General features: G+C 45.3%; 1 protein-coding gene across 3 annotated transcripts in view; it reads right to left on the bottom strand.

Annotated features, from left to right (window-relative positions):
• The window catches only part of LOC146839529 (N-acyl-aromatic-L-amino acid amidohydrolase (carboxylate-forming)-like), a 227,892-nt gene that overhangs the window by 121,559 nt on the left and 85,825 nt on the right, over positions 1–20,508 (bottom strand). Inside the window, exon 1 of one of the 3 annotated variants that reach the window (XM_085651582.1) lies at positions 17,657–18,004. The exons of the other annotated variants lie outside the window; for them this stretch is intronic. Within the exon in view, the coding sequence (XP_085507708.1) occupies positions 17,657–17,660 (4 nt within the window). The 5' untranslated portion in view covers positions 17,661–18,004. Of the gene's footprint in view, positions 1–17,656; positions 18,005–20,508 lie in introns of those variants that run through there. 3 annotated transcript variants of the gene reach the window in all.

The following is a 20,508-nucleotide window of genomic DNA, read 5'->3' as shown; positions in this document are numbered from 1 at the left end:
ATGGCTGGTTAGCACTGGATACTAAGGGTTATAAAATGCAAATTAATGTTACAGTTGGACATACATATAAGTTGGTTTTGATACTAGTATTGTTTTCATTTCGAATTGACTTATATACTTATATGTATATATTGTTACAGTATTCCCCTGAAGAAGGTGTGTGTCACACCGAAATGCATTGGGACACCTGACGTTCTTTTTGAAATACGTTAAGAAAATAAAGAAGAATCTCAGAAATTCATGAAGATTCACAAACTACTGTTTTGTCTCTAAGTTTCACTATTACTGTCTCTTTTTCAATTGCAATTGTCAAATTTGTTTCATAACATACCTATAGTTCAGTTTACTTTATTTTTCACTCAAGATGCTGTTTATAACTTGAATTAAAATAGGCACCATAGGTGCTTTTCGTTTTACCTTTGTTTAATAGAGTGATGTACTAAATACACTTGTTTACTTTTATAGATCTACCAAGTTGCACCTCATAGGGCAGGTGGATAGTGCGCCTTTTTTCAAACTTTTGTTTGAACATTTTTTGTCATTTTCTAGGGCCTGTGTAGGGGTTGCACCGGCCACAAAAAGGCAGCACCTTTGATTAACTTATGACTACTGTCAGTACTTCTTGCTTAATTCTCATCTAAAACATAGGTGTGCAGTTTGTCTAATCTGTCACTATTGTTATTTACTCATCAGCCTCACTTTTGACAACTAGCACCCAACATGGATTTCGATGACATTTCCCATTTAACCACTAACCAAGCAGAGACAAAAGGTTATTCTGCTGAAGAAGCAGAAAACATATATTCCCTTATAGATGAGACACGGGCTTTTCAAGCCCCATCCGGATCAACCAGCCAATTACTCAAACAATTACACTACACATTGAGGCGGGAAATCAATCAAAGATTGCATGCAACCACACTTATACAGTATCACAAGGCCAAGCGGATCCCGAGAGGGTTACGCATAGCACTAAGACCCATGTTATTCAAATTTAATAAACCGTTCATGAACAAATGGTTTGCAATTTTGAATAAATGCTCCTTAGATCTGATTTTATTGATAGTTGAGGAACTATCAGCTATCTTAAAAGAACTAGAAGTAGAGATTAAGGACCTGAAAGATGACCTATCACAGAGATTATCGTCTGAGGAATTACAACAAACTTTAAAAGACATGAATGATAAATTGGATGAACACGCAAAAGAAGTGCATGACCGCAAATTGCGGAAATTTCGAAGGGACACTATTGATTATAAGCTCGATGAGGTGTACACCTGGGCAGAGGTGTACGCCCAAAGAAGAACTTTCCGTAAACCTGAGGCCTCGACTTCTGAAGAAAGTATTGCGACTGAGCAAGACACACTTCCCACTCGCACTTCTTTGGTTACTACTACTACTGAGAGCACTCCTTCTACGAGTGGTATGACCAAACAAACTCCTTTTTTAGACCTGGGTCGGACGTCCAACCATCCCCCAGAGGGCACCTTAACAACGGGAGGCGCTACAGGCGAATCAGGAGGGGAAAAGGCTCCAAAAAAGACAACAGCAAACGGAGGCCGACGGAATCCTCGGAGGAATTAATCATGAATATATCTAGTGTTCAGTTGAAACCCATCGAAAAAACCTTACTTAACAAGGGTATGTCTTTCGTGCCAACGTATCGCACTCATGCACTGGAAACAGAAATTGCACTGTTTAAATTCACCCGAAAACTCAGACTACGGTGGTTCTTTCATAACATCGTACAGGATTCATCTAGCATCTTAGCAGAGGACATCGCATCAAAAAAATTTAGGCCCAAAAGTACATTCATGGCACCGACCAGTCACAAGGCCATTGATCTATTTGAAACTCTTGTGAAGAAAGACCTTCTACATTCTCATCAAGCTACAACAATCAAGAGCAACTTAAGTCAAAAAGAATGGGTAACACTCAGAAACTTAGCCTCCAACAGAAGCCTAACTTTCCAACCGGCTGACAAGGGTGGCGCCCTAGTAATCATGGACACTACTTTCTATGAGGCCAAAGTGGATCAGCATGTTTCGGATACTGACACGTACTTGGTTCTAGACACAGATCCTACTGACATCTTTCAGAAAACTTTGTCGTCGATACTGACAAAAGCCAAAGATTTGAATTGGATTAATGACAATACTTTCAGATTCTTAAGTAACAACTACCCTAAAAGGCCACACATATACATGCTTCCCAAGATGCATAAGAACCCGACAGACCCCCCCTTTCGCCCCATTGTGGCAGGTTGCGGTTCGCTACACGAACCATTAGGTAAATTCATCGACCATTTTTTACAACCGTTGGTTCAGAAATGGGTAACTTATGTACAAGACACCACGGATTGCCTCAACAAACTTCAAAAAGTCGTGCTACCCAACACAGAAGATGTGCTCCTGGCTACCATAGATGTCACAGCCCTCTACACCTCAATCCCCCATGGGGAAGGAATTGAGGCGGTTGAATGGATGTTGCTTCGACATGACTACGCAGAAACCTTGAATATTTTTCTGCTTGAGTTACTTCAATTCAGCCTATACCACAGCTATTTTTCTTGGAAGCAACAGTTCTATCTGCAAAAGACTGGTACGTCAATGGGTTTTACTGGGGCACCCACGTATGCCAACATCTTCATGGCCAAATTTGAGGACGAGCATGTTTTGAACAACAGTTCTTGGACAGAACATCTACTATTGTATCTCAGATACATTGATGATATTTTGGTTTTATGGCGGGGTACCAAAGAAGCTTTGGAGAATGCAATTTCAAGCTTGAACAACTGTCATCCTCAAATCAAATTCACACATTCCATCAATGACACCACCATCAACTATTTGGATATTCAGATTGAAAAACGCAATTCTACATTAACAACCAGGATTTTCAAGAAACCAACCGATAGGAATAACGCATTACATTTTCGGAGTTTTCACTCACAATCCCTGAAAAACCATTTACCTTTATCTCAGTTTATTCGGGTGCGCAGAATCAGTTCTGATGATGACCAAGGGAAAATTGACACCGATATTATGTATCAACAATACCTAGACAGAGGTTATCCAGCACCTGTTCTGGACTCGGCGAAGCATAAGGCGTACAGTATGGACAGAATGCAATTATTGAAAAAAACTGAAAAACCTGAGTCCAAACGTGAAGTTTGTGTTCTAAAATTTTCCACATCAGCTATGGCGATTAAACGGAGTATCCTTAGGAGATGGGAGATTATAGAGCAAGAAAATGATTTCACGAATGTCTTTCATGCCAAACCCATTTTCGCCTTCTCTAGATCTCAGAACATCAGAGAGATTTTGGCCAAAAGAACTCCCAATGTACACACGCTCAAACACTCAGGGATGCGTAAATGTTACAATTGCGGTCATTGTGGGAATGTCATGGTGGGTGATACCTTTACACATCCACATACGGGCAAATCGATTAAGCTAAAACATTCTTCAGACTGCAACACAGCGATGGTAGTATATGCTATCAAATGTCCCTGTGGCCAAGTTTATGTGGGGAGAACAACCCGAAAAGTAAAAATACGGGTAACTGAACACAAAAGTGCTATTCGCACTTTTAATCAGAAATCTTGTTTAGCAATACATTGGAACACACACAAGCATACCATACCCCAACTTCGTTTCACTGTTCTTGAGCAGATATCCGATCTCTTACATGCTGACCCCAATAGGCACTTGGCTCAAAGAGAAACATTCTGGATACGTTTTTTACAGACCATGAGCCCTGGGGGTTTGAATGACAAAATAGAACTGATACATTTTCTGTGATTAAGTATGGTTGCATGATAACAACATTTCACAGCTGTTTCACTGTTAAATATTGAAGATTGCATTTTTTTCATATTTGTTTAACATTTGTTTCATGCTTGTTAATGTGATTTTACCTATGCACTTGGCGTGCATATTCCAGCAAACTTTTCTTACATGGCATTCTTGCCATCTACTTCTTTAGATACTTTTGAAATGGTTTTTTCTTTCATGTTCTCTTTCTTGCTCTTTCACGTTCTCTTTACCCTCTATTGTCTACTTTTATCTTTCACTGGGACCGTGTTTATGATTAGGCACCCGTTCCGACATGGCGCCCGAAATAGTCCTCTTTCGATGTTCACAAGTTTCCTTTTGGTCACATGATATTCATAGCTTTTAAATATGCACTCGCACGCTTCTAGCCACATCGAATCTTTGCCATTCGAAGATATGACCATTTCTAGATCGCACAGCACGTTGTACTAAAAGGTATGTGTAGTGGTGACAACTTATGGGTCTTTCATAGTTAACCTCAATCACTTTGAATCTTGGTCGCGGCACGCATTTAGCTAACGGTACCATTTGTGCACTATTTTTTAATCCTAGACGTTTTCGGACAAGGTTCATCGCTACGCTTAAGTCGTACTGAAGTTGGATGTATATGCATTATGGATGAGGCGAAGTAAGCTGCACTTTAAATTTGGGCACACTGTTCCCCTTCCGTTTAATTCACGAGTCTATTTTTTGGTAACACTAGAACGCCCTTTTCTCTTTCCGCAATACAGGTCGTGTGAGTGACGATCTGGACCCTTTCTTGTGTGTCGTTTTTCATTTGAACGCTGGGAGGTGAGCCCTCCGCAGGCTATTATGGTTTGGTTACGGTGGTTCCTTCGGTTTCACTTGAGCACCTAATGCACCAGAATCCACTTTTCACTTTGACGGGCACTTTTTGAGATAGTTAACCGTTTCATGATAGGCATCACGATTCAGAACCCACTGGTGTCATTTTGGTATTTCTTAGCTTTACTTTTTTGGTTGTCAATCTTCAATAAACTTTATTAAAATCTTCTTTTCTTTTCTTTCTAGTTTTACTCTTTACATCCCTTTCTCGCTTCTTTTTAAAAAACGAGTTTCACGGCAGTTGCATGCTGCACAATGGCTGGTTAGCACTGGATACTAAGGGTTATAAAATGCAAATTAATGTTACAGTTGGACATACATATAAGTTGGTTTTGATACTAGTATTGTTTTCATTTCGAATTGACTTATATACTTATATGTATATATTGTTACAGTATTCCCCTGAAGAAGGTGTGTGTCACACCGAAATGCATTGGGACACCTGACGTTCTTTTTGAAATACGTTAAGAAAATAAAGAAGAATCTCAGAAATTCATGAAGATTCACAAACTACTGTTTTGTCTCTAAGTTTCACTATTACTGTCTCTTTTTCAATTGCAATTGTCAAATTTGTTTCATAACATACCTATAGTTCAGTTTACTTTATTTTTCACTCAAGATGCTGTTTATAACTTGAATTAAAATAGGCACCATAGGTGCTTTTCGTTTTACCTTTGTTTAATAGAGTGATGTACTAAATACACTTGTTTACTTTTATAGATCTACCAAGTTGCACCTCATAGGGCAGGTGGATAGTGCGCCTTTTTTCAAACTTTTGTTTGAACATTTTTTGTCATTTTCTAGGGCCTGTGTAGGGGTTGCACCGGCCACAAAAAGGCAGCACCTTTGATTAACTTATGACTACTGTCAGTACTTCTTGCTTAATTCTCATCTAAAACATAGGTGTGCAGTTTGTCTAATCTGTCACTATTGTTATTTACAACTAAATGAATGCCATGCCAAGGGGATCATATATGTGTAGTCCTACACCGCCACACCCCCAGCACGGCAACACAGTTACCCGGCAACACCATACTAGTTCAGGTTTGAGGCCATGAACACTGCCTAATACAGAGGGTCTGAGACAGCCCAACACCGTCAACCGCTGCATCACCAGGAGGGCACAAACCAGGCGTGCCACCCCGGAGACTCCCTATACATGCAATGGGGGCACTGCCAACCCTCTCCTTCCCTTTAGTGAACTAAGGGCTCCAAGCATTATCTATAAGTCTTCCTGTTTTCCGTTTATACTGATTTTTACAGATAAATACATACAGAAAACCATTCATTTTCTTGTCTGTATTCATTTTTAAATGTGGATACAAACAGAAATAGGGTTGCTTTTTGAGTCATTCTAAATACTGTCTGCCATGCCTGCCAGGCCAATAGGTGTGTGGATTGACAGGAAAGGGGGTTAATAAAGAAAGGAATTTTAGTAAAGAGGCCTAAACAGCGGTAGATATGCACATGGTTGATACTGAAATGTGCATATTTTCATATATGTGCATTGATTTATCTTCTGCGGGTGTTCATATCACTGAAACCTGGCAGGGACTGAAGCCTGACTGCATATTTATTGGTTACATAAATGTGGAAAAATACCAGTTTCAGCTTTATTGTTTTAACAAAACTCATAATAAATATGGATAAATACAGAGAGAATTGTCAAAAAAATAAATACCATAAAACCGGGAGTCCTAACTATGCATAACAACTGTGCTGAAATGTTATTAGTGGAGTCTGCTATATGCTAATTGAATTGTGGTGTCGGTCCATTTGAATGTGTTAAATGTTTGAGGATTTTTCCTGATTGGGCGTTGAGGGGTGCTGATCTTCCGGATCCGTGCCCCATTTTGATCCATTTCTAATGTACCCCTCTAAGGGTTCAGGTGCGGTGTGTAGTGCAGCAGCCTCTTTGTATCAAATTGTCCTCCTGATTGGTGAGACCTGTTTGCTTTGCCAAGGCTTGTCAAGGTTTGCCTTTATTTGAATCAAGATTGTGCCATTTTGTGGATGGTTACAATGTCCCATGTGGGCTCCCATGAAGTCCTTTCATTCCATTGTAAATGTGACGATGTAGGGCTTGCGATGAGGCCAATGTGTGTCTTTGGGCGTGAGTTGAGTGGAGCTCGCAAAAATGACAATATTGTGTTTGATGATTTCAGGATTTCTTGTTCGGTAAGCCTTAGCATCTCATAAAAACCTGGTGCTATCCCTGAACGCATGTGCACCTTCAGCTGTTCTACTTCGCTGCCATCATAAAATGTTCTTGCATTTACATTTTTAGGTCTCGCCTGGCGAAAGCAGCGCACGCGCTGCATTCACCATGAAGAGGACCTTTTGGAATCAATTCAGCCAAAGCTGAATTCACGCGTGTCCAAATGGACAAAGATGGCTGCTCTCGCCATCGCAAAGCTAAACATGCACGCGTAGGGACAAAAAAATGCACACGCATGTGGACAGCCCGACGCCATCTTTGTGCACACGCGCGTGCATTTTTTGTCCCTACACATGCATGCTTTCGCATCCCCAGACAGGCTGAAGGGCCCGGCGGCAGTGCTGAGGAAACCTACCCGGCGCGCGCAGCCACCGCTCGACCCCAGGAGCTGGCACGAGGCTTCCCCCAGCATTGCTTGTTTTCAACTTGTGAACTAAGGTGACCGTGGCGAGAATGAGTTAAGCAGGGAATTCGTTCGGACATGCTGTGGTGGTAGAGGAGGGCGTAATGTCTGGAAACATTTTTCACCAATTTTCGCTTCCTCATTCACCGTGGTCTGGAACATTACTGCCCTAAGGATGCTTGCATGAGCAGGGGCACTTTACGTGCCCTTACATATCTATTCTACCGCCCTCGCCCGGTCTCTTCTCCTGCATCAGCATGTTTCAGTTGTAGGGCGCTTACTGTTTCCAGGAGGGAGATAGGACCAGAGCCCGGGCATCTGGTGTACGATAGCGGCCGATATAGCGCTTGGCACCTGACTGTGGCATAGCACTGACAGCACCGCCTTCGCCCAGCCAAGGTTAGATGATAGCTCCGCCCTCTCAGATACAGCAGATCAGTGGTTCCAGTGGATGACGATGGGGACCTGCGCGGATCCGGAGCTGTCACGCAGCAGCATAGGTTCCCTCCCGCCCGCAGCTAATCCAAAGATGGCGTCAGAATTGAATTGCCTATGATGCAGTAGGACGACCCTCGCTTAAGCCTCAGAAACCTATTATTGAACTTAATCAGCCTCGGATTGGCAAGGCGGGCAATGGGGCCGATGGGCCTGTGGTGTAGGCCCTTTGGTGGGCCGCTTTTGTGCCCGTCTCAGTCTCTACTGCAAAGGACACAACATCAATGGCGGTTACAGCCTTTACATACATCCAAGCACCTTGACACGATGCACACTAAGGTCAGGCTGCAGCCCTGTGAGGTTCAGTACGAGAATGGGCTGCCCCCAGCATGAGGCGTGCCCCTCCCTCCAGGTGAGACGGACGCCCCAAGGAGCTGCGGGTGTGAAGTCATCAGCACTTGCTTTGCAGGGACCTGCAGCAGGGGGAGGCCTGGAGCAAGTGGTGGCGGGGGGCGGGGCTCTTCGATTATTTTTGCCTCCTTCCCTGCAGGCAGAGATAAATTAGTATCTGCTCTTCTGCTTTGCCTTCCAGAAATCAATTCCTGCAGTCAAATCAATTCCTGCAGTCAAAAGGGAGAGGTTGTGGCCTTAACCCACTTTTAAACTGGGTTTAAGACCCAGCGTCGGCTCAACATCTGGGCCCAAAAAATGTATCTGGTCGTCTGGAATGTTATCTGGTGCTCGTGGAAAGCACTCCAATGTCTCTGGGCAAATTTATTGCTCTATACAACTGCCAGTATGTAAGGCAAGGGACACTTTTCAACTTTGCTTTGCATTTACCCACTAGCATCATTCCATTTGTCGGAAGTTACGTCTGATGCTAGCAGCAGGCAAAACAAACGAAAAAAAGAAACACCTTTCACCAGTCTCGGAGCATTGAAGGGCCCCTCTTAACCCCTTCGCTGCGGCGCGAATTCCGCCGCGGCGCTGGGGGGGTGCAGGGTGAGCGCAGCGCCGCCATGCTCGTGACGGAACCACGTCGTCATGAGTCACGGGCGAGCTGTGCTCATGACGGCGTGGTTCTGTCACGACTCCGCCCCCTCATTAATTCGCCCGCACAGGCGGGGAATCAGTGCCGCTTGGGAGGAGCAGCCGCAGCATGACGGAACCACGCCGTCATGAGCACACGCCGCCCGTGGCTCATGACGGTGTGGTTCCGTCATGCGCACGCAAGGGGTTAAGTGAATATCTGAAAAGCCTCGGGTGAGTGTTAAAGGCAGCCTAGGTCTGTGCAATGTCCTGTTTCCCAGCGGACATTAATGAAACCACCCACAGTGGAAGAGGTGTGGCGCCGCGGCCAGGGCGACTGACTCCGGAATCTGGGGATCACGGTTCGATCCCCGGCGCCGGCAGCAGATTAGCCCAGCACCATGTGACTCTGGGCAATAGCTTGCTTAATCTTCCCGACGGCTCCCAGCGCCTAGAGACCCTTACGGGTGTTTGTTTGCGCTTTACAAATGTGGATATTATTATTATTAAACTTAGGGTTAAAAAATTAATTTACTTAGAGTTCCTAGTATGTTTCATAACTCTGAGCTTCCAATGTATATTTTTCCATTGGAATGTTAATTTCCAATTAAAGTTCTGGACCTATAAGCCCTTAACCACTTTAATTATGGCAACTGTTTGACAATATTTAGCTGCATTAGCCTAACCAAGCAGTGTGTCGCAAAATGTTGCGATCAGCGACCGTGGGTCACTATATGGGGGCTGCCCGGGCCTAATTGTGGCCCCAATCCAACCCTGATCACACTCGCCACCTCAGGCCTACCACAGTTTTGTTTTCAGGAAAACTCGTCTGTATGTATGCAAGTTACTTGCGCTGCAGTTTGAGGCGGGCGAGTCAACAAATTAACAGAGAGCCGAGCCCAGGGTCACGAGCCCAGGGTCACGAGCCAAGGGTCACGAGCCCAGGGTCACGAGCCAAGGGTCCGCTCTAAGAGTCCGAGAACGACCAGTGCCCTGGACATCTTTGGTACGAAAACCATGCAACAAACGTGTAGACACTAGATAATGTGTCTTTAAAAAAAGAGTGTATTTCTTTAACTGGCGGCAGCGTTTTAATTTAGCACATCAGATTATATCTTTGCATTGAGAGGTATCTATTAAAAGGGAGAGTTTTTCAACTTGAAACGAGGCAACCAAGGGTCTCCTATATGAAGCCTAGATTCTTAATATAGCCTGCAGTAGCATGCTCGTAAACCGCAACAGCGCATGCGCGTGACAAGTCCTGCACACTGAAAGCTGTGTCACAGACGGTGCAAAGGTTGTGTACACAATGTACCGACATCCGAGATTCAAGGATTCCCTAGCTGTATTCTAATGTAGTGCAGACTGTTAAGCGTGTGCGGCATCGAAGCGCTGTAAGTTACATCCTTGAGTTACGAGTTTCCCAAACTTAACCTGACCGATTGTCTCTACCTTGTAAGGATGAATCGCTAGGGCACTTATGATTTGCAGGTGATTAGAGCAGGGGTCAGTCAAGGCGCCGATATATCTTTCCTTCTTTTTCATTTGTTTTATTTTCAAACATCCAAGACTGTGAACATGTGCGAATAAAAAACGATTCACCTACTGCACAGATTTAGAACTTCAGAAGTCTCGGCGTCTGCATAGACTCTGAACCTGCTACACACATCGGCGTGAAACCTTCAGTTTCAAATCCGGCAGGGCTGATTCCGATGTTCATCCTTCTTCAAGATGTTAAACACAAAATATCGAGTGAGTGGCATAATAATTCAGCTTATTGACAGCTTGTCAAGGCAGTGCGCCTGTTGAAGTAAGCACTATAAAAACACACATTAGGATCATTTTTAATTGGGATTTTTTTGGGGTGCCCAGAAATAGTTTTGAATTACAGATACTCATATTAAGATTTTATGAATGGAGACCGTATCAAAGTGGCCCTTTTGCCCGACATCAATTAAAGACCGCGGATGGTAATGACTTGTATCCTGCACGCTGGTCACATGTAATTTAAGGAAACCACTCATCTTTTCAGAGTTTGGAAGATTATAGCTCTCAGACACTGTGCGTGAAGACGTTAGCTGGTGTTTTTTCATTCAGGCTTTGAGGCGGAAAACAAAAGGCAAGTTATGCCATGGCTAGCCCCTGAGCATGTACCCTCAGAGATGCGCTCTGTTATGCCCTAGTGAAAGAAGGCGAGATACAGATACACTTTTTGTATTTGCACAGGCGTTTGCTTGTAGGAGGAACACTGTTTAAAAAGTTCATGTACACACACCACCCATCTGATAATGACCTTCGCATGTGTTATGCTTTCTGCTTCAGGCAGGTAAATTCTGTTTGTTAAGTAACAACTGACGTTATCATCCCAACCCAGTAGTGTTGTATTGTATTGTAATTGCATTTATATAGCGCTTACTACCCCTGACGAGGCGTCAAAGTGCTTTTTCGGCGAGTAGGACGCTACTCCGTAACCCAAAAGTATTACTGGTGAATTAGTATAGGGAAATATGAAAATCATTTGAGCGGTGGACATGTTAGTCTGTCATTTGGATTGAGAAGGATAGTGGAGGGAGAGAAGAGGGAAACATTTGCATTTATATAGCGCTTGCTACACCTGTTGAGGTGTTGAAGTGCTTTTTGGCAGGTAGCATGCTACTCCAGAACCCACACAGGATTAATGGGGAATTAGTATAGGGAAATATGAAAATGATTTGAGCGGTGGACATGTTAGTCTGTCATTTGGATTGAGAAGGATAGTGGAGGGAGAGAAGAGGGAAACATTTGCATTTATATAGCGCTTGCTACACCTGTTGAGGTGTTGAAGTGCTTTTTGGCAGGTAGCATGCTACTCCAGAACCCACACAGGATTAATGGGGAATTAGTATAGGGAAATATGAAAATAATTTGAGCGGTGGACATGTTAGTCTGTCATTTGGATTGAGAAGGATAGTGGAGGGAGAGAAGAGGGAAACATTTGCATTTATATAGCGCTTGCTACACCTGTTGAGGTGTTGAAGTGCTTTTTGGCAGGTAGCATGCTACTCCAGAACCCACACAGGATTAATGGGGAATTAGTATAGGGAAATATGAAATTAATTTGAGCGGTGGACATGTTAGTCTGTCATTTGGATTGAGAAGGATAGTGGAGGGAGAGAAGAGGGAAACATTTGCATTTATATAGCGCTTGCTACACCTGTTGAGGTGTTGAAGTGCTTTTTGGCAGGTAGCATGCTACTCCAGAACCCACACAGGATTAATGGGGAATTAGTATAGGGAAATATGAAATTAATTTGAGCGGTGGACATGTTAGTCTGTCATTTGGATTGAGAAGGATAGAGGAGGGAGAGAAGAGGGAAACATTTGCATTTATATAGCGCTTGCTACCCCTGAGGAGGCATCAAAGTGCTTTTTCGGCGAGTAGGACGCTACTCCGTAACCCAAAAGTGTTAGTGGTGAATTAGTATCGTGAAGAATGAAATTGATTTGAGCGGTGGACATGTTAGTCTGTCATTTGGATTGAGAACGATAGTGGAGGGAGAGAAGAGGGAAACATTTGAGTTTATATAGCGCTTGCTACACCTGTTGAGGTGTTGAAGTGCTTTTTGGCAGATAGCACGCTACTCCGGAACCCACACAGGATTAATGGGGAATTAGTATAGGGCCTTATGAAATTTATTTGAGCGGTGTAATACTTCACTAGCACTTTGTAGAAGAAGCAGGGGCACACACTGAAATTCAGCAAGGTCCATTTAAGCATGTGGCTCGCACAAGTGCAGTTCACCCAGCTAGCTTACTTACCGTATGCACTTCTGCTGTCCTGACTTACATATGCTGCACTATAACTTCCAGTTAATGGCCGGTTATTCAGACTTCCATAACTGGTTTTAAGAGTGTGAAAGCCCAAAACCAGTCCCAGGATGCTTGTTTCCGGTCCAGGGAGGGGCTGGACTGTTCCCATGGGGAGCAGGGTGAAGACTGATTTGCATATGGCTGGTTCCAAACTGGGGTGATGTAGTGAGCAAAAAACCGATGGATTAAACCCAACTCTGAGATTAGGGCTGATTGTTTGCATTGTTCAGCATTTGGTCTATCATCCGTTCTTTTTTTCTTCTGAGTGTGAAAGGTCAGCTTGACAAATGGAGATTGCAACATATTACATGTTAACAATCTCAGCAGCATGTGCTTAAACCACAGATCAAACTTATCAGTGTGCATGTCCCTTTTGAGATACTGGTCTTATTCTTGTTGACTCAGGCAGTGTGTCAGGTTATTTTGCAGTAGCCCTGGCAATATCGACTGCTGCCAGGCACAACTCTACACTAATCACTGTCTAATCATTAGGGTTGGAAACATAGATGTCATTTAGGGGTTACAGCTATGACCCCTGGCTTGCCCATTGCTACTCCTGGTGACCCCTGGTCTCAAGGATGGCAAAATCAGTGCCATGAACACAGTGGCAGCTCGTCCTTATGGGCATTGGTTTGGGCTTGACTCTTTGTTTTGTGTCAACCTTTTATTACACTAATAGTGAATAATAGTACATTATTCACTATTAGTGTAAAAAAACATAGAGGACAGTTCTCTGGAATATGACCTTCCTTGGCAGCTGAGATAAGTAAAAAATGCTTTCAAATGTATATTGTGTGTTTATGTGAGAGAGTGAGTGTATGTGTTAGCATGTGTGTGTGGGTAAAAGTAAAAGTTAAAGGGTGTTTGATGTCACTTCCGCTACCCCAGGCATTTTGGTGAACTGACATCCATGTTTGAAAAACCCGCAATAGCTGAGAAATCGGAGATTTACTCTGTGGTTGTACCAACTAAGCAGGGCGTTATTGACATTATAAAAATAAACTGAAGCCAAAGTTTGCATCCATCATTCCCATTCCTGTTGCGTATTTCAGGTTATAGTCCGCAATTTGTTAAATCCACCTTGCGAGAAAGAATTATTTCACCTTCCCAAAACCCCAGGTTTCTCCCATCCTTAAAAGCGCACTCAAAATCCAGCGGAACTTCAGGATCACTGACAGATTACTGGGAACCAGCAGGGTAGCAACAATCATAGACATATGGTTCTCCAGTATTCTCTTGATGTTTGTTGCTTCCTTTACTTAGTTGTGTCTGGATTTCTGCTGAGGCACAGTACAGAGATTAGCCTATAAATGTCTGCAGTTACATACACTTATACCAGAATTAAATATACTACCATGAGTATATGTAATTCCAGACATTGGCAGTAGTACTGAAAACATCAGTAACCTTTGGCATGGTTGACCATGATTTGCTAAGAAGCCGGGTGTGGTGGCTTCGTGGGTTAATGCGTCCACTGTTGGGGCATGTGTTCTACCTCATGGTCACAAGTTCAAATCCCAGCGGGTCCACTCAACCATTTATCCTTCTGAGGTTGATTAAAATAATTACCACTGAGTTGGATGACAATAAACATCTGTTATTCAGCGGCAAGATTGCTGTGGGTGAACTTGGGCTATACAAATACATATGTTATGTTGGGTTAAAGGCTGATTTAGGATCTTTCCTGCCGACCAGAAACTACAAGATTGTCGCCTCAAGCCTCGGATGGGTTGATATCTGATGCTCACATCGTTTGTGGGAGAAGGATGGTGGCTCAATGCTCAGATAAGCACTTAGTAGCAGCTCTTACCAATGTTGAGGTTCAGGAAGACTGCTGTAACTGTGCGATCAGCACACGCAGAATGGAAAGTCATTTTTTAGGTCAAAGCCTACCAGACAACACAGCTGTCTTGTTTGCTAAAGATATCTTGGGGAGATTCGGAAAGCTTCCCTGGGAATGCATTCCACCCATTGCTTACCATTGGCTTTGTGGTTATAACTCCCAATTGCTTTTTTAGGTCTCGCCTACGCAGCGCGCATGCGCTGCTTAAGAGGACCTTTAGCCGTCGTTCAGCTCTTTTTCGAAGCACATACTCATGCTTGTGGCGACATACACCTTACGGGAGCGTGCAGCGGCGCGCCACAAGCACGAGTATGTGCTTCAAAAAAAATACGCACGCACCACTACGGTTCAGGCATTGCTTTTCGTCTCTCCGATGCATGCACGCGGTGTAGGATTCCAAATAGTTTGATCTGCAATAGGCTGTTTAAAAGGCACTCCTCATTGCGAAATCTCTCCGAGGACGCTTTTAAGAAGTTTGCTCCGATTCTCTGATGAATTTGCAAGCGGTTTGTTGTTCACATTACACATGGCTAAGTATTTAGGGGCATATCAACAACAACCGTCGATAATTATCTCTAAGCGCACTTAGCGCTAGGATAATTATCGCCGGCTAGCGTGAATTTTTATCGCTGAGATAGCGTGCTATTAGCAACGCTTATCTCAATAGCGATAAAAATCCTCACGCTAACAGGCTAACGTGAGATTATCGCTGGAAACCCAGCGATAATCTCACGTTACCTTGTTGATAGGGACAGGCAAACTTAGCCATGATATCCTCCTTCCATAGGATATCATGGCTAAGTCAGAAAAATACCAGATGTAAAAAAGCAGCGTTAACCGCGGTTAGCGCTGCTTTTTTGTCTCTAACAGGGTTAGCGACATTCTTGATAATAGGAGAAATGTCGCTTAGCGACATTTCTCCTATTATTTTACTCTGGAACGCCCCCTTTGCATCTCATTAGAGATGCAAGGGGAAGCGTAGAGTAAAAGGGTGCTAACATGCAAATTTGCATGTTAGCACCCTGTTGTTGATAGGGCGCTAGTTTTATCTCTCCTTTTTTGGCTTTTAAAGCCAAAAAAGCAGAGATAAAGCCCTTGTTGATATGCCCCTTAGTTCCCTGTTACAAGCTGTCACCCATAGGACTTCCTGGTGAAGGCGTAGCATGTCTGTTGTGCTATTTAAATTCCTGTTTTTGTGCGTTCTCCATAAATCTTCGCTGTTAATGGACTATTTTAGAATCCAGCCAACGAGCTCATTCTATAAAGTTAAATATCGAAAGCTTTCGATTAAACTTGTTTTTTCTCGCATGCAGTCCTTTACATTGTATCAAAGGATCTGCAGATAAGGTTCAGACCACTTGCACTGTTGATATTTTTAGAATATGTGTAAAGTTTTTTTTTCTTTCTGATAACCATCATTTTTAAGTAACCTGCCAGGGCACATGAAGATGAAGCGACTTACCCAGTCACAGTGAGGAGCAGAGTACTGTGTGCCAGTACAGACCTCACCCTTAAACCTGTCATCCAGGCCCTTGCTCATGACATGTCTCTGACAGTGAGGAGGCGCAACAGGGTTGCTTTAAATTATTATAAGTTTCTTCAAGCAGTTCTATGGCCTGGAAGTACAGCACACACATCCATTACGTACAGTGCAGACAGCGATGGGCATTTTATTAGCTGGTGAAAGATGCGCCCCTCACACTGTGAAAGTCTTGTGAATTCTGTTTCCTCCCTGAAATTGTATTTTCTAATCCTGAATTAGGGACAGGTCACCTCCCTTATTGAAGAATTAACGTAACCTTTTCACAGATGATATCCTAGTTGGTCATTAACTATCGCTGTTAAATGACCTAAAGCCTCCTTAATTGCTTGCTGGAAATATGGAATCTGCCTACACTCCACGGATTTCCCACGAGCCGCACTCTGTTTACCCGCATTATTTAATACCATCAGCAGGGCTTTAAATGGACGGGTACAGGCCGGTACTGAAAACCAGCACTTTTTAATTTTAGCGGGAGAGTACCGGCACTTCTCAAGAGAGACGTAATACTGTTAATAGGAGAGTACCGGCACTTCTCAAGAGTGATGTAATAATTTCAATGGAGAGTACCAGCACTTCTCTAGAGTGACGTAATAATTTTAATAGGAGAGTACCAGCACTTCTCAAGAGAGACTAATACTGTTAATAGGAGAGTACCGGCACTTCTCTAGAGTGACGTAATAATTTCAATTGGAGAGTACCGGCATTTCTCTAGAGTGACGTAATAATTTTAATGGGAGAGTACTGGCACTTCTCAAGAGCGATGCAATACTTTTAATTGGTGAGTATCGGCACTTTCAGACACAAGCAGGCACTCTGATACCTCTGATTTTCCGATGAGTCTGTTTAGGGTGCGCCCTTTGATAGTTATTTTCCCCCCTTACCACAATGCAAGACCCAGTGCTCTTGTGGGCGGCAAATAAATAACAAGCATTGGCATAGCCAATAGGTCTCGCCTTTGGGACATTATAAGTGTTTAGCCATGCAACATATGATGTTGCACCAAGGATCTTGTGCTGCATAATTAAATACTTATAAGGTCCCAAAGGCGAGACCTATTCATTAGTCGCTGTTTCAGCGCCACTCAGGGAGGTACATACAACACACAAAAGGTGATGGGGGCTGCTTGCAATCAGTCTAACTGTTGGCAATAGCTCGGGTTAGCACTCCAAACCCATCCTTCTTCCGCCCACCATGCCACCCCAGTTTGGACCCAGCCATATGCAAATCAGTCTTGGCCCTGTGCCTCATGGGAACAGTCCAGCCCCTCCCTGGCCCGGAAACAAGCATCCTGGGACCGGTTTCGCCCGTCTCGTGGGCTCATCTGCCGGGTAGTTTCACCTCGCAGTCACCAGACTTTTTCCTGCTGCTTAAAGGCCCTTTGGGGAGGAGGGAGGAGGGGGGAGGGGGTGACGCTTAACGCACCGGTTGCAAAAGGAGCTATAAGGTGATCCCCCTTCAGTTTCATACTTGTATAGCCAATAATGGGATTGTTTGTGGACTGCTGAGGGTAACGCACACAGAGAGGGGCACACATTACAAAGCACTCCCCCTCCCAACAAGAATCCAGGCATGCCGACTTTGGGACACTACAGTTGCTTACAGCGCCACGAAGCTGCAGGTGAAAGCGCTAGATAAAAAAATGTCAGTTACTTGCCCATCGCCTGCAGGAAGAAGAATTGGTTCTCAGACGGGACAGCGTCTGCCAGGGGGCTGCGGCACCCCGGGCCTCAGCGCCCACCGCTTCCTGGCCCGAGTCTTGGCACTAGCCGAGCCCTGCGCTTCCTGGCCCGAGTCTTGGCACTAGCCGAGCCCCGCGCTTCCTGGCCCGAGTCTTGGCACTAGCCGAGCCCCGCGCTTCCTGGCCCGAGTCTTGGCACTAGCCGAGCTCCGCGTTCCTGGCCCGAGTCTTGCACTAGCCGAGCCCCGCGCTTCCTGGCCCGAGTCTTTGGCACTAGCCACAGCCCTGCGCTTCCTGCCCCGAGTCGTGGCACTAGGAGAGCCCGCGCGCCTGCGAGAGGCGCGGCTGTCCCGCCCTGACCCCCGAGGCGACCAGGCGGTCCTGGGAGTAAACAGGACTTGCTGCGGCTTCAGAGAAGCCGCTGGTAAACATGCAAGAACCCGGGAAAGAAGGGCCCCGCTGGCTGACACTGACAGGAGCGTGCCTGAGATGGAAAGAAAAGACCTTTATTACAAATATGTCACAAACCAAAACCATAGACGACACCCTGGCCCCATCGCCGGGCCATATGTGCCAATATACTACTCTAAACCTCACCACCGCCCTAAAAACTACCCCTGCTCACAGGTGTGAGGGCCACACCCACAGCCCCCAGGGAACCAGGCCCCGCCTCTCCAGGGCCTACATACACCCTCTCAGCAGGGGCGCGGCTATCAGTGGTGCAGCAGGCGCAGTGGCACCTGGCACCTAAGGCCCGAGGGGCCACTGAACCCTGGTGATTGCTGTATTTTACTGCCCAAGCTGGGAGTGTGGTTTGAACCTTGGCCCGGCTCTCCAGACCTGGCCTGCCTCTTGTGCAGAGCGCCCAGAAGCCCCCACCCCAGCAGCCCTTACTGGCTATGCCCCTGCTCTCCGGACCTCAGATGGCGCCTGCACACAGCGCCCAGAAGGCCCCACCAGCCCTTACTTGCTATGCCCCTGCTCTCCAGACCTCAGTCTCAGATGGCGCCTGCGGACAGGCACAGAGGCCTCCACCCCAGCAGCCCTTACTTGCTATGCCCCTGCTCTCCAGACCTCAGATGGCCCTTGCACACAGCGCACAGAAGCCCCCACCCCAGCAGCCCTTACTTGCTATGCCCCTGCTCTCCAGACCTCAGATGGCCCTTGCACACAGCGCACAGAAGCCCCCACCCCAGCAGCCCTTACTTGCTATGCCCCTGCTCTCCAGACCTCAGATGGCCCCTGCACACAGCGCACAGAAGGCCCCAGCAGCCCTTAGTGACTATGCCCCTGCTCTCCAGACCACAGCGCCCAGAAGGCCCCAGCAGCCCTTACTTGCTAGCCTATGCCCCTGCTCTCCAGACCTCAGATGGCCCCTGCACACAGCGCACAGAAGCTCCCACCCCAGCAGCCCTTACTGGCTATGCCCCTGCTCTCCAGACCGCAGATGGCGCCTGCACACAGCGCCCAGAAGCCCCCACCCCAGCAGCCCTTACTTGCTATGCCCCTGCTCTCCAGACCTCAGATGGCGCCTGCACACAGCGCACAGAAGCCTCCACCCCAGCAGCCCTTACTTGCTATGCCCCTGCTCTCCAGACCTCAGATGGCCCCTGCACACAGCGCACAGAAGGCCCCAGCAGCCCTTAGTGACTATGCCCCTGCTGTGGAAATATGGATTTTTCTGGTCAGTTATGTCCCCTATCTTGGACCCCAACGGTTCTATGTGCATGTTACAAGTACATGTATGTTCCCTCCAGTTCCAGTTATGAAGACGCAAATACATGTGCGTCCACCGTTAACATGTCCTCTGTTGATCCGCCATGAATGGGCCGGATATTCCATTCCTAAGTACGAAAGGCCACCGCCTTTATATGGTTCACTTATGCCATTTTTCAGTCCAGGCAAGTAGGCCCTGATTCTGTCATCAAGCTTTTCTTGCCTTCTGCCTCTGAAAGCTCCAGTCTGAGCCTGCATCTGTGACCATGAACTTTGTCTCATTCTCTGCGCGGCTCACGAAGCCTGACATCAGCTTGCTGCCTGCCAAGAACTGTATTTCACCTTCGAAAATTATCTGCTCCGTTCCCTGCCCGATACATTCCTGTCTAGTAGTTTAAGTAAACATTCTTCCAGCTACCGAGCAAAGGCTCGGCTTCTCTGTCTTTATGCAAGTAATTCATAGCCCTGTTACTATGGAAGATTCCGCCCTCGCATCTAGTGTAGACACTTAGACGCTTGTACACGCACTAACAGTCAGTATAGTCAGTATAGAATAAGATTCTACTCGAAGAGACCTCTCTTTTGGATAACTTAGTTCTTTAAACATAGGATGTTAGATATGATTTGGGATTAGGTTGACTTGACCCTCCAGACTTCTGTCGCCACATGTAGAGCTAAATGTCAAGTCCCCTTCACCCCCTAGTTGCACGTCAATCACACGTCATGCTGCTGCGCGCGCATTTCTGCCAAGTATTTCTGCTGACATTGCGAAATTCTTTCATGTAACCACCCTCTTATGACATCACATCTGATGACGTTCTGTAAACACACCCAGTTACGCCTATCTTTGCCACGTATGAATATATTATCTCCACTATCAATTGTTACGCCTCTTGTATTGGCCTCACTGTAATGCTTATTGTATAAAAGTAATTAATTATCAATAACGTATGTACTTCACTTCCTGAACCTTCGTGGTGATGGAACCTGGAGCAACCGATTATAATCGACCACTGGAATAAAGCCCATTCAGAACCTCTAATACCACGGATTCTGCCTCTTATTTACTGAGCTATTTTATTATGTTTCTGTATCAAATTAAGTCCCGGTAA

This window comes from Triturus cristatus, chromosome 4_1, assembly GCF_964204655.1.
Source record: "Triturus cristatus chromosome 4_1, aTriCri1.1, whole genome shotgun sequence".
NCBI lineage: Eukaryota > Metazoa > Chordata > Amphibia > Caudata > Salamandridae > Triturus > Triturus cristatus.
Note: the sequence above shows the minus strand (reverse complement) of the source record. Positions and strands in the feature narration are given on the sequence as shown.